At 40.2% G+C, this 15,176-nt stretch overlaps 1 protein-coding gene across 1 annotated transcript in view; it reads left to right on the top strand.

Moving 5' to 3' along the window:
- Positions 1-1,453: 1,453 nt before the first annotated feature.
- The window catches only part of EPHA6 (EPH receptor A6), a gene marked incomplete at its 5' end in the record, with an annotated part of 384,562 nt that continues 370,839 nt past the window's right edge, over positions 1,454-15,176 (top strand). The window contains one exon of the mRNA XM_009890121.1: positions 1,454-2,117. Within this exon, the coding sequence (XP_009888423.1) occupies positions 1,454-2,117 (664 nt within the window). The remainder of the gene's footprint in view (positions 2,118-15,176) is intronic.

Genomic DNA, 15,176 nt, shown 5'->3' with positions numbered 1-15,176 from the left:
CATGGGGCTAACAGAATTTGAATTTGTTTGAACATCGATGTCTAAGGTCCATATCTTGGTTTTGTACTCAGAATTTCCTATTGTGCCTAAATTGAACATGTGCTTTGCGTTGCTATGTGTGTACACCTGTACGTAATACCAGATTTTTAAATGCCATACAGTGAATTTTACCAAAGTAACTGCAAAATATGAAGAAGTTGGTCAGAGTGGAAAATGCTCCATAAACTTTTCAATTTCTGCTTTCTCAATTTTAAGCTTATGTATCTTTTTTAAGGGGCAAATAATTTTAACTAAATACATGTTCATAATAAAAGTATTCCAAGTATGCTAAACTACGAACAATGTATATGTTGATGTTTCATAGCATTAAAATGATGTAGTCTGGCATTTTTAGTGATATTTATGGACAGGTTTGTGCTTTATTTGATATGTCAGTTTACCTCTAGAATGCCGTAAGACAACAATACATGTAAAAGCAACACTAAAACTTCTGGTGGGACATGATATTTTTGAATACAGAACTAATACCTAGTGGAAAGTTGATTCGATTGTATTGAAGCTATTTTGGGGATGTTGGTAATCCTTGAGTGGAAGATTATGTAATAAATTAGGCATTTCTAGCCTGAGCCTATCATATGTAGCATATGGATAATTTTTCAAAGATTCATGTTTGAGAGAGCCTCTATGCAGGAATTTTCACCAGAGTTTGAGAACGCTATAGTGAAGTTGATAATTCCTCCTTCACCTCTGAACTGAAAGAAACAATTTAGGCAACAACAATGGCATGATACCTGTGACAGATTTTTGTCTTTTTTTTTTTTTAAGCGGAAATAAGTGTAGTGCAGACCCTATGGAGCAAGAAATGTAACATCTCTGTATATGCAGTTAAATGTTTCCAGGGCAATTGTGTAAATCGGGACAACCTACATCAAACACCTCAGACCCACCAAACCACAGTGGCTGCATCCCAGCTGCCAGCTACTGCAGGTGCCTGGCCAGTGATATGTGCCTGAGCTGTAGGAATTGCCTGGAGAACTGCCAGAGGGCCAGCGCACTGGCGCACCAAACAGGACTCTTCTAGGACCTATTTGGGGGCATAGATGATTGAATGACATGGCCAGGAATGTTCTCAGACTCACTAAATTTGCTAACATAAACATGGCAAGTATTTCCCTCTTATGAGTGAGCCACATTGGGGTTTTTTCCAAGTATTTCTATTATTAAAAATTTGTTGCAGAGTTTCTGAAATAAAACTTGTTGTACCATTATGTAGTTGGTATCTGCTTCTAACTACTGTCTTTCCACTAAAATTTAAGTAAATAATTAGTCTTAGGTAAACCATAGGTGCACATACATGGGGCACATGTGTGGATGTGTATGCATGGGCTCTGCATATATGCATATGCATAATACATATTTTTCTTAGTTTTCAAACAATTTTTTTTTCTTTCAGTGGGATGCCATAACTGAAATGGATGAACACAATCGTCCCATTCATACTTACCAGGTATGTAATGTGATGGAACCAAACCAAAACAACTGGCTTCGAACAAACTGGATCTCCCGTGATGCTGCACAGAAGATTTATGTGGAAATGAAGTTTACCCTGAGGGACTGCAACAGTATCCCATGGGTACTGGGAACCTGCAAGGAAACTTTCAATCTCTACTACATGGAGTCAGATGAGTCTCATGGAGTAAAGTTCAAGCCAAACCAGTACACTAAAATTGATACTATTGCAGCTGATGAGAGTTTTACCCAGATGGACTTGGGTGACCGCATTCTTAAACTCAACACAGAAGTTCGTGAGGTTGGGCCAATAAACAAGAAAGGATTTTATCTTGCTTTTCAAGACATTGGAGCATGCATTGCTTTGGTTTCAGTCCGTGTTTATTACAAAAAGTGCCCTTTCACGGTCCGTAATTTGGCTATGTTTCCTGATACTATTCCAAGGGTTGATTCGTCCTCTTTGGTGGAAGTACGGGGCTCCTGTGTGAAGAGTGCTGAGGAACGTGATACTCCAAAATTGTATTGTGGAGCAGATGGGGATTGGCTTGTGCCTCTAGGACGATGCATCTGTAGTGTAGGATATGAAGAAGTGGATGGCTCCTGCCATGGTAAGAAAATATTGTTTGATTTATTATTTTTATTTTTTTTAATAATTATTTTTTAAAAAGTCTTATGATGTAATATGCACAGCAAATAGCTTGTTGTATATTGGAGACATTGCATCACATTTTCAAGGAATGCCTCTTGTCCAGAAATGAGCAAGGTTATTTGAAGTCATGATACTGTGAATTTCTAAGAAAACATGTAGTTACTAAAGATGACTGTCAGTTTGTCTAGCTGTTACACGTTACATATGCATAGATCAGTGAGCCACCTTGACTCCTTCTGTAGTTACTGGAGAAAAGTGCATGCTTTGGAGCTGGATTCCTCTACCGTGTTTTAGATATCTATCACAGGATAAGATGAGCAGTGACTGAAAAAAAAAAAACAAAAAAATCTTTTTTCCTCCATGTACTTAAAAAGGGAATCTAGTCAATTAACTCTGACTCCATCTTTTCTGTAAGCACATAAAGACAGAGGAGACAAAGTCACCTGAAGAGATAATGTAAAACAAAGGGTTTTAAATGCCTCCATGAATAACGTGCATGTTAATGTATGAAATGTACAAATGTTAATGTAATGAAAATCAGTAGGTATCAAGATCAATTAGAGACATTTTAAGCCCTATTCAGAGTTCCTGCAAAAGGTGAGAATCAAGTGCTCAAAACCATGATAAAGTGGTTTCATCACAATATATGAGTAGCACTATATATCTAGTACTGTTTTTTCAGAGACACAAATGTACAAATGTAGTAAGACAGATTGATTGTGAAGCAGGTGCCAGTACATCCATTAGTTGCTGAATGTTGTTTGCTGCATTCTTGCTTCTTAAGAATTGTCTCTCTGAGGATAGCTGTGCTTGGTGATTTCAAGAATTTTGAAGAGACCACACTGTGCTGGTGCATATAGAACAATGGAGCATTGCACCTTGTCACTATGACAGCAAATTAAGGATGTATCAAATCAAGGTTTCAACTTGGAGATGACTACAAAGGGAGATATATTTTCTTCCCTTATTAGTCCTATACTCACTTTCATAGGCAGGACAGTGAACGCTTGCAGGAACAAAAAGCATGTCTTCTGCACAGTCCAAGTGTTGTGGTTCATTAACACTCTCTCTGCCACTCTTGAAAGAGTGGTAGCATTTGTCAAACTTTGTGATAACTGGATTTCATGCGCAAATGGAAAAAATCAGATTACTTAAATTTTTGTGCTGTTTAGAACATGAACACATTGCTAAACCATTGTAAACGCTGTGGTATACTTAAGTAGAGCCCGGGATTCTAACCTTTGTGAATTCAATTTGAGACTACTATCCATGCAGAACGTGCACATTGAGAGTCTTATTTTCCACCTGCCGGGACTGCTGGATAGGTGGCACTTCCTTAATCATAAAAGGTGTGCATCTTTTCATATTGCACAGTTTCTTAGTATTTAGTTGTTTTGTTAGCTTCAGAAAGAGTTACTAAAGGATATGTGTACTTTGTATGTTCTCTTCTACTGTACGTAATAGTTTCACAATGACTTGAGAATAAGGTACTTTTTCTGTAGGTAATGATTGTAAAGAAAGCCTCAGTAGCTACTGAAATACCAGTCTGCTTTGGTTCAACATTTGCTTTGTAGCAAAAAGGAAGAGAAAGGGTCCATATCCATAAATTAGACAAGTTACATCGCTATTGTGCAAATATTTTGTTTAAGAGCTCCTTAGATTTGATGGTGTTAGGCAAGCTGCACAGCAACCTTGGGTAATATAGACCATTAAAAGCACACTATGCATTGTAATCAGGAAATGAAATTCACTTTGTTGTCTGATCTTGCTGGCATTAATTATCAAAATATACTCATTGCAAAGATATGGTTTTGACACTGTTGTTACTGGAAGCAAGTACAATTTTCTACATAAGGTCAAAAGGTTTCTCTCTTAATGGGATAAGGTTTTTCTTCAAGACATTAACGCTCAATGAATTTCTGTCCATTATGAGAGTGAGTCATACTGTAGAACTGCACACAAGCAATATAACCAGCAACAAAAGCCCACAAGAAATGTCAGGAAACTTTTCTGCTATGCGTTGACTCCACTTGTTTATTCAATTGGCAGTCCAGTCTGCTGCTGAATAGGTACCTCTTAAATGAAATGGAGTACCCAAAGCCATGAGTGTTTGCATATTCTTATCTATTTGCTCTGAGAGTAACAAATTGCTATTTTTAAAAATTAGAATCTAACAGAGCTTCCATATGTGTCTTGATATAATTTTCATAGGTGTCTGATGTTGTCCATTTGGTCATCTTCAGTGTAATTTAATATTAGTACTACTTTTTCTGACAGTTTTTCGAAGTATGTTTGTCTTGCATTCCTTCATGAATGTCATGCCTAAGGCAAGCCCAAACGTGTAAGACACTTTCAGAACTAAAGAGCAAGATTTCACTAGTGCTCATTCTCCGGTCCTGACTTGGAAGGGTTACTGTCAGGGTGTCCACGTTTCCCTTTGTGCCAAAGCTGCTGGTGGAGATGCATGCTCCAGCAACTGGGAACGCATTTTTACAATGTGACTGTTTTGAACATTGTGAACTGAACTGAGATCACTACCTATGTTGATAGCGATCTTTGACAGCCATAATGTCCTGTTTTGAGACTTTGCTTTTTGGCTGAGATGTGAATCAGAAATTTAGAGTTTAAAAGATTTGTCACTTGTCAGTACATCCTGAATTGAAATGACATCCATTGTCATAAAATACCTGAACATTACTAAGTTTCAACAGGAAAATTTGTAAAATTTACATTTAGCTTGTTTTCGTAGAAGCAGGGGAGTTGGGGGGTGTGGTAGGTGAGGGCAGAGGAGATGCCGCTACGTCATAGTCTGCTAAGAAGACATGAGACGTGTTTAATACAACCTTCATGTCTTCTAGGTCCCTCCCCCAAATCCCAACCCAAAACCCTTTTGTCCCTCTCATTCCACCGCTGGAGTTACAAATCTGAGTCTTGGAAGTATTTGATGCCATTCTGTCAGTGTTTCTCATAGACAGACTCTGTGATATACTCAAAACTGATAACTATTTCTTCTGCATGAAAATAGCTTTAAAAATAATAATTTTGTATTTTGAAATCTGTTCTGGCAAGTAATTGGATGGTGGGAAATACTTGCTAATACTTAGATATTTTTTCCTACTTGCAAATGGCATCAAACTTTAAATTATACACCAGCACATGGCTCAGTGGGGAATAATAAGCTCTTCATGGCAAATATGGGTTATCTGTCACAGAATTAAAAAAGTAGATGTGTGTTTTGATATTTGTGAAGATAATACACTCTGTATTCTGAAAATACTAAATGGCATAAGGAATGATATTCTGCCTTTGTCATTGCTCATGGTTTCATAAAGCAGCATGAATGGGAATAAAAAAGTCTTTGATCACTTTTACCACTGCTGTTAAAATCATAGGGAAGCAAGTAAAGTAGGTTTTGGCAGTTGAAAATAACCTGACTGGCAACATTTCAGTTATTTCAGCGTATGCTGGCTTTATACATATCTCTCTTTGCATCAGTATTCCCTATCTATTGTATTTGCTTCTAAAAGCATCATTTCAGAGTAAAAGTGTCTGAAAAGAATTCACAACTGGATTAAAATATCCATACTTATTAAATGTATACCCCAATGTGTCTGGAACAGTTCAGAAATGCATTGATAGAGAATTTTTCATTAATTTGAGAACTGTCTTCCTTTATTGAAGTCAGTGGGGAAAAAGACACATTGATTGCAAGAGGTTCACAGTTATATGTCAAGTACATTTCTTAATGGCATAACCTGAAAAAATACCATCTTCTCTGATTGTGTAAACAATCTATTGCTCTTTGATCTGAATCTACTTTCAAGATTATTTTTTCCTCAAAATCCTGAAATAGCAGCAGCATTCATATATTCTTCTGTTTCTTTAAGCATTAATAAATGAGTTAGTACTAATAATTTGGCAATGCTAATCATGAAGATCTCTAATATGAAGTGCTTGCTTTGCTAAGTCATTGGTACCAGCCCCGTTCACAAGTCATAGTGTAGGAGGAGATGCTGCACAGGATTCTAATAAACATCAATTGAAAGTAGCAAGTTCAATGTCATATCTTCTCAAAATGTCAGTCCAAGACAAGAGTTGCACTAAATTTAACAAGTGTATAATATATACAGGCCATATCAGGGCTTTGGGTGTTTGGTTTTTTTAATACAGAAGGAAACAATAATGACAAGGAACACTATATAAACTTAATTACAACAGTTCCATTCTTTTTAGGTACGATATAGTAATAACTGGGTGACTGTTAGCTGAAGTCTGATTCTTTAATGATTTACCGAAAATTATCTGAATTACTTAAGGTCAGCAATTAATTGTAGAGAAAAATTTAATATATAGCAAATACTAATTGTTATAGTGATTGCAGAATTTCTTTTGGAGTCTTAACCAATCAAATACAATGCAGAAGTGTATTTCAACTGCAAAAATTGATTGTTCTTGAGGAATATTTTCAGAAACACCCACTCCCCCCAAAGATGTTTTGTGGTATGGTTGAAGAATTTTTTAAAATGTAAAACAACTCATATGGTTTATTTTAATTTAAACTATTACAATTAGAAGTGGGAATGTAAAGTTCAAACTCTTTGAACTTGAGTTGACTGAACAACACTTCCTAGGGATACTAATGTCTGAGCACATTGAGCATTTGTTTAATTGAACAGACACTTCTTTCTGTTATTCATTACTTGAATTTGTTGTAATGTTTTGGTGTTAGGATTTCTAACTTCGCAGCCTATTTTCAGCCATTTCATCTGATGCAATTTGAAAATATTTTCATTTTGCAAATATGAACTAACCTGTCCTCGTGTACATACCTATATCTTGTATTTGTTACTGGGAAACCAAGGAGTTAATGATACAGTCATGCTTTAGTTATCCGTCTGCTGGCATGAAAACAGGAAAAGAAAAAATGTATGTTAGAACAGCAAGTTTCCTGATAGTTACAGAGATACAGTATTGTGTAAGGGTGCTTTTGTTTTTTCTCCCACGTAATTTACTCATGAGGTGCACACTTCTTTGCCAGCCTGTAGGTACTGAAGAACAAACTGTAAAGGAAAAGCATAGAAAGATTTGGACTACAAAAGAAGTGGCAAAATTAAGATTAAATTTCAGCTTGGAAGCCTGCAAATTATCTTTTCTAGAGAAAATCTTTCCATCACAGAGTCCCTCCTGCAGCAGAGCTGGGAGTAGATCTCTTCTACTGGAGTAGATCCCTATGACAAAAGGTGCAATCCCCTGCCAGCTCTATTGGATAGCCAGAGATGGGAATTTGTCAGAGGGGCTGAATGAGTTGGAGTTGGAGGACTGAGAACATCCACTGACTGTTCTTTCTCTCTTGTGAAATGGGACAGGTGCGGAAGGTCCTGGGACTTCCTGCAGCTACGTGGCTGCATTAGCCAATACAATCTGTCTCCTAGACCACTGCAAGTGATTTTCTTGCAGACAGAACTTGCTTCAACACCCTTAAGTACCTTTTTCCTTTCAAAACATCGGGCAGACAAGTAGGAAAAATGATAATACAAACTTAGAACTTTAAATAAAAAAATCAATTCTAATTGAAGCCTCATTTCCCCCTGAAATTGAAGCCTTTCAGTTTCCTCCTTTCGACTGAAACCTCAGAGTAAGCCGACCTCAAAGACAGTCATTGCAGTGTGCACATGCAGCAAGGTTGTGCAGAAAGCCAGTGTCAATTTGTGAAGGAGCAGGAGGGGAGGTAGGTGGGACCATGGATAGAGGTAACAGCAGAGGTGACATGAAGGGTAGTAAGAATGGTCTGGCATGGAGATATACTCATCAGTATCAACTTCATGTTTATTCTTCGTTATCTTTTGTTTCCTCTGCACGACTACACGGTGTGTTTTGTTTAGCAGTCATCCCTTGACAACATCCCAGAGAGCAGGGAGAGTGGGAAGGTTACAAAATTCACCGAATTCTTCTCCATTCTTGGGTGTCAGAGAGGGCAGCTGTGTATCACAGTCTTTTCTGCACTGATCTCTGGAGAGAATTTAAATGTCTTTGTTGTTTTTTAAGTAGTATCTGTGACTTACTGTGCAAATCCAAGAATTATTAAATAGGTTTTTTTTTTAAAAAAAGTAAACAACTGTCTTATTTATGGGAATTGCTAGCAAATTCCTAAATACACAAGTGCTCTGGAAAGGGTTCACACTTTTTTACTGCGCTTAAGAACTTATGGTTTATTTTACATAATTTATGTGAGTTGGAAGAACTTTAGATTTCAGTGTTTTCAATGGAAGTGCTTTTCCATTGAAAAACCCACTCTTTAGCCTATGTAAGGCTACACAACATCTGTGAACACTCACTGCATATTTTGACTTGAATTCTGAATATGGACAAAATGGCATTGAGGTTTGACATTTCCAAATTCAGTGTTTTAGCTGAACAACTAAATAAGAGGTTTTTAGTGCAATCCAAGAACATGCATGAAAAAATTAGGAATTATGGATAATCAAAACTCTGTAGGTAATGGTATGGAAAAACAATTGATAATGACTTGTTCAAAGCTTCTGAATATAATTAATCACAGATAACTGCTAACATACTGCAAAAATTGGACTTGATCTGAACTCAAGAACTGCATACATTAGAAAAAAAGAGTATGTACTTATGGTAGAATAAAATTTTAAGTTATTATCTGTTGGGAGGGGGACATTACCAACTCTACTGGTAGTACTTTTGTGTTCACGCATACTGTTTTTAATTCCTAAATGCCAGGTCATGTGCCAAGCTATTTCATACTGTATCTCTTTCACTGTACTGTTTCCACCTACACATAAAGAACCCTTTTGTCCTTAAGGCTTGCAATTAGTGTGGATTAAAAATAAAATTGTTGCCTAGCCTGAAGGAGGAGGAGAAGGATGTGTGGTGGACCATGTCAAATGAATGTGGTATTATTTACTATCAGGAAGATTAATTTCTAGTTAGCTGGACCCGTCTAAAGAGATCTGACTTGGCTGCATTCAATCGCTTTGCCTTTTTCTCGATGTTTTTAGGTTAGTTTGGTGACTTTTATATTTCTATGATCCTTTTAAATTATACATTTGTGTCCTTTCTTATACACTGGGTACTAGACTAGCTCCTGCAAAGCTCTCAAAGGTGCATAGTTACATGGTTTTGGTTCTTTTTAATCATAGCATTACAAGATCTTACTTTCAGTGTCTTAAAACTGAGGAGATCTCTTTAAGTTTGTTACTGAAATGAGTGGGTTTTTTACTGCAGCAAAATGTTAGGAATTAAATAAGTATCTAAGGGCACCTGTTTTCAATGACTGCCTGGGTTAGCAGCCAGAAAAGTCTCAATGCCATATAAATTCAAGTTGTAGCTCAGATCCAACCCTTTTTACGTAATGTACAGACATCTGCAGATTTGTTCAGTCAGATAAACAGTAACACAACAAATTTGATAAAACAGCTGGAAACGGGTGCTGCTTCACAAGTGAGGATTTAAAAAAAACAAGCAAAAAAACCCTATTAGTTTGATTTTATGTAGCAAGGAAGCTACACTGATACTAAATGAACACAAGTTGTACATTCTTGTCACATCGTGCTGATTTATCTTGCATTATTTTAAGCAAATAAGGAACCTTACAATAGCCACCATAACCTGGTTTCCAGTATATTTAACTGAAAAAATTCAAATTAAAGTTTTGATTTTCTAACTGCAGCTGAATAAAATATGTATATAAAGGAAACTTCTATTATTTGCAAACTAAATTAATCCTAGGAAATTACTATTTTTCACTTTGATTTTGAAATGTGCCTTGCAGTACAGTATTTGGTGTGAAACCTACTTTGATGGCGGAACAAGGAAGCCAGCTTAGGTTAAATAACAAGTCTCAAACTGAAAAACTGTCACTATTTTCTATTTGTACATATAGACGTGAGGTTTCAGAAGCAAACCCATGCTGATTATTCAGATATGTCTTGCCTCAGGTTTTGTGTTGGGTATTGATCCTACCAGCTATCCTTGACAAACAGTAGACAAAAATTGTCAAAGGGACTGCAGTGATTGATTTTGCTGGTGGTGTGTGTGACTCAGTAATATAGCTGCATGATTTGATATTAGCATTAGGCCATGGTAAATTACAGTTATTTGTTCTTTCTCTGCTGAAAGAAGTACAGTCCAGTGATGATCACATGCAAAACTTTTAATAGTACTGGAAACAAATTGGTTTAAGTTTTATAAAAGGCACATACAAAATGTATTTGTATACCTATTCAACTATGTATAGAATGAAAACATTTCAAAATGTGCAGGGATCTGCAGTGGATAAAGCCCTGGAAGGAAGAGGGGCCCAAGGAAGCTGGCTAAGATTCAAGGACCATCTCTGCCAAGATCAGGAGCTATGCATCCTGACAAAGAGGAAGTCAGGCAAAAACGCCAGGAGGCCTGCGTGGATGAACAAGGAGCTCTTGGACAATCTCAAACACAAAAAGGAAGCCTACAGAGGGTGGAAGCAAGGACAGGTAGCCTGGGGGGAATACAGAGAAATTGTCCAAGCAGCCAGGGTTCGGGTTAGGAAAGCTAAAACCCAGGTAGAGGTAAATCTGGGCAGAGGCATCAGGGGCAACAAGAAAGGCTTCTGTAGGTATATCAGTGACAAAAGGAAGCCTAGGGAAAATGTGGGCCCTCTCCGGATGGAAACAGCGGACCTGGTCATTCAGGATATGGAGAAGGCTGAGGTACTCACTGACTTTTTTGTGCCTCAGTCTTCACTGGTAAGGGCTCTAACCACACTGGCCAAGTCGTAGAAGGCAAAGGCAGGGACTGGGAGAATGAGTAACTGCCCACTGTAGGAGAACCATCTGAGGAAAGTGAAGGTGCACAAGTTCATGGGACCTGATGAGATGCATCTGTGGATCCTAAGGCAACTGACGGATGAAGTTGTTAAGCCACTATCCATCATATTTGAGAAGGAGTGGCAGTCTGGCGAAGTTCCCATTTGATAGGAATAGGGGAAACATAACCTCCATTTTCAAAAAGGGTAAAAAAGACCTGGGGAACTACAGGCCAGTCAGTCTCACCTCTGTGCCCGGCAAGATCATGGGGCCAGATCCTCCTGGAAGCTCTTCTAAGGCATGTGGAAAATCAAGAGGTGTTGGTGGCAACCAGCATGGCTTCACTAATGGCAAATCATGCCTGACAAATATGGTGGCCTTCTGTGATGGGGTTACAGCATTGGTGGATAAGGGGAGAGCAACAAGTGTTATCCACCTGGACTTGAGGAACAGCATCAAATGTTTTGCATATGACATCGTTGTCTCTAAATCAGAGAGATATGGATTTGACACATGGACCACTCGGTGGATAAGGAACTGGCTGGACGGTCGCACTCAAAGAGTCGCGGTCAACAGCTCAATGTCCAAGTGGTGAGCAGTGACAAGTGCTGTTCTCAGGGGTCGGTACTGGGACCAGTACTATTTAACATCTTTGTTGGTGACCTGGATGTTGGGATGGAGTGCACCCTCAGCAAGTATGCTGACGACACCAAGTTGTGTGGCACAGTCGACATATTGGAGGGAAGGCATGCCATCCAGAGGGTCCTGGACAGGCTTGAGAGGTGGACCTGTGCAAACCTCATGAAGTTCAACAAGGCTATGTGCAAGGCCCTGCATGTGGGCTGGGGCAATCCCAAGGACAAATACAGGCTGGGCAGGGAATGGATTGAGAGCAGTCCTGAGAAGAAGGACTTGGGGGAGTGTTGGTTGATGAGGAGCTCAATGTGAGCCAGCAATGTGCGCTTGCAGCACAGAAGGCCAACCATATCCTGGGCTGCATCAAAAGAAGTGTGGCCAGCAGGTCAAGGATTCTGCCCCTCTACTCTGCTCTCATGAGAACCCACCTCAAATATTGCGTCCAGCTCTGGAGCCCCCAACATAAGCAGGACATGGACCTGTTGGAGCGGGTCCAGAGGAGAGCCACAAAGATGATCAGAGTACTGGAGCACCTCTCCTATTCAGACAGGCTGAGAGAGTTGGGGTTGTTCAGCCTGGAGAAGAGAAGGCTCCAGGGAGACCTTATTGCAGCCTTCCAGTGCATAAAGGGGACCTACAGGAGAGCTGGGGAAGGACTTTTTACTAGGGCATGTAGTGATAGGACGAGGGGGAATGGCTTAAAACTGCAAGAGTGTAGATTTACATTAGATATTAGGAAAAAGTTTTTCACTTTGAGGGTGGTGAAGCACTGGAACAGGTTGCCCAGGGACACGTTGTGAGTGCCCCATCCCTGGAAATGTTCAAGTCCAGGTTGGATGGGGCTTCTAGTGGAAAATGCCTCTGCCTATGGCAGGAGGGTTGGAGCTAGATGATCTCTAAGGTCCCTTCCAACCTAAACCATTTTATGATTCTAAAATTGTTGTTTGATTTATTACTGTTTTCTTACTTGCTGTGTAGATTTCTCAGCTACTTTGTTATTTTATTCCCCCCCCATAAGCTTTATGTGGCAAGGTTGTGGTAGTGGAGGGGTGGGGCTACAGGGGTGGCTTCTGTGAGAAGCTGCTAGAAGCTTCCCCTATGTCCGACAGAGCCACTAGCCAAGGCTGAGCCAATCAATGATGGTGGTAGTGCCTCTGTGATAGCATAGTTAAGAAGGGGGGGAAAAAATCTGCTGCAAAACAGCAGCTGGAGGAGAGGAGTCAGAATATGTGAGAGAAACCAGTACCTAAAGGGGGCCTACAGGAGAGCTGGGGAAGGACTTTTTATTAGGGCATGTAGCAATAGGATGAGGGGGAATGGCTTTAAACTGGAAGAGGGCAGGTTTAGATTAAACATTAGGAAGAAGTTTTTCACTTTAAGGGTGTTAAGGCACTGGAACAGGTTGCCCAGAGAGGTTGTTGAGGCCCCATCCCTGGAGGTGTTCAAGGCCTGGTTGGACGTGGCCTTGGGCAACCTGGTCTAGTGGGAGGTGTCCCTGCCCATGGCAGGGGGGGTGGAACTCGATGATCTTCAAGGTCCTTTCCAACCTAAACCATTCTATGATTCTATGAAACAACTCTGTATACACCAAGGTTGGTGAAGAAGGAGAGGAGGGAGGAGGTGCTCCAGGCCCTGGAGCAGAGTTTCCCCAGCAGACCATGTCGAAGACACTGGTGAGGCAGGCTATCCCCCTGCAGCCCATGGAATACCACAGTGGAGCAGATATCCACCTGCAGCCCGTGGAGGACCCCATGCTGGAGCAGGTCAATGCCCGAAGGAGGCTGTGACCCTGGGGAGAGCCTGTGCTTGAGTAGGCTCCTGGCATGACCTCTGAACCTATGTAGAGAGAGGATCCCACGCTGGAGCAGGTTTGCTTGCAGAACTTGTGACCCTGTTGGGGACCCATGCTGGAGTAGTCTGTTCCTGAACAACTGCACCCCGTGGAAGAAACCCATACTGGAGCAGATCTTCAAAAGGAAGAACTGCAGCCTATGGGAAAGACTCATACTGGAGAAGTTCATGGAGAACTGTCTCCTGTGGGAGGGATGCCATGGTGGAGCAGGGGAAGAGTGTGAGGAGGAAGAAGCAGCAGAGACAACGTGTGATGAATTGACTGCAACCCCCATTCCCCATCCCCCTGTGCCGCTGTGGGGGAGGAGGTGGAGAAATCAGGAGTGAAGTTGAGCCTGAGAAGAAGGGAGGGGTGGAGGAAGTTGTTTTAAAATTTGGTTTTATTTCTCATCATCCTACTCTGATTTGATTGGCAAGAAATTAAATTAATTTTCCCTAAGTCCAGTCTGTTTTGCCTGTGACAAAAACTGGTAAGCGATCTCTCCCTGTCCTTATCTTGACCCATGAGCTTTTCATTAGATATTTTTTTTTCCCCCCTGTGCAGCTGAGGAGGGGAGTGATAGAGTGGCTTTGGTGTCCAGCCAGGGTCAATCCACCATATTCCTGTACTTCTGTGTGGCACGTGTCCCTGCTGTAGGGTCATTAGTGGGCTGTGTCCTAGGATTGTGCCATAGGAGATAGTGAGAGTTTTGGTCCCAGACTGCCATGCTGTAGGTGTGAAGGGGCTGATGCATATAGCCCAGGAGCTTGCATGGGGCTCTTGGCCTGTTCTCTGTGTGTGAGTCACTGAGGTGCCAGAGTGGGAAACAAGGACAGAGTCTGTAGGTCTCATTCGCAAATCTTTTGTGTATCTGTGTGCGGATGCATTTCCATATATATGTATGGCAGATGTACCTGCCCTGACAAAGACCCAACAAAAGCCTGCAAAAACTGTCTTCCATGGTTCTTGTTATGACCACACAGTGATGGTCAGCACATAAGCATTTCTTTCAAAAGGTTAGAAAGTTGGGCTCTTCAGCCAAGGGGGCGGCTACATGACAGTATATGACCACAGATCAGATTTGAATATGGTATAAAAGGGGTCCTGTGAGAGAGCTATTTTGAGTTGGTCTCCCTCAGAGCAGCAGGTCTGTGGTTGGAGACACTCCTCTCAGGTTGGGACACTGTCCAAGGAATCTCCTCGAGGTTTAGAGTCCTCCCTTTTTAGGTGAGTGATCGCGCATTTTGGGTCATCAATGATAAACCTTAAGAATTCTTAAGTCGGCTGTGTAGTATTAACTCCCAAATGACATTCTGTACCTGTGGATTGTTAATGTTTGTCAGAGTCTCAAAGCAATTTCAGTTAGAGTAAAATTTAAGCTGATTTTGTTACCATTTTGTAAAAATAAATCCTGGGTTTAGTTTGTTAGTCGTTCTGGCTTGGTTTTGTGAGGTTCTTCATCAATAGGATAAGACACTGTCTTCCAATGATAACAATCTAGTCATGATTGAATTTTTGGCCTAGCTTTGTATTTGCCTTGTCTGTCCCAAAATAGAGTTTTGAAATTCTGGTATTAAAAAATTCAAAAATGTTTATTTTTCAGAAATAAACAGATGCATGCTAACGTGCAAGCTCCTCTCATATTAGTAAAAATGGGAATAACAGAAACCACTGACAGGTTGGATGCTATAGTATGGCAAGAGGTGAAAAAGGAAGGCACTAATCCTGCGTTATTGTCCTG

The sequence above is a fragment of the Charadrius vociferus genome, unplaced genomic scaffold (genome assembly GCF_000708025.1).
Source record: "Charadrius vociferus isolate BGI_N301 unplaced genomic scaffold, ASM70802v2 scaffold287, whole genome shotgun sequence".
Classification (NCBI taxonomy): domain Eukaryota; kingdom Metazoa; phylum Chordata; class Aves; order Charadriiformes; family Charadriidae; genus Charadrius; species Charadrius vociferus.
The sequence above is the reverse complement of the archived record's forward strand: the minus strand, read 5'-3'. Positions and strand labels throughout refer to the sequence as shown.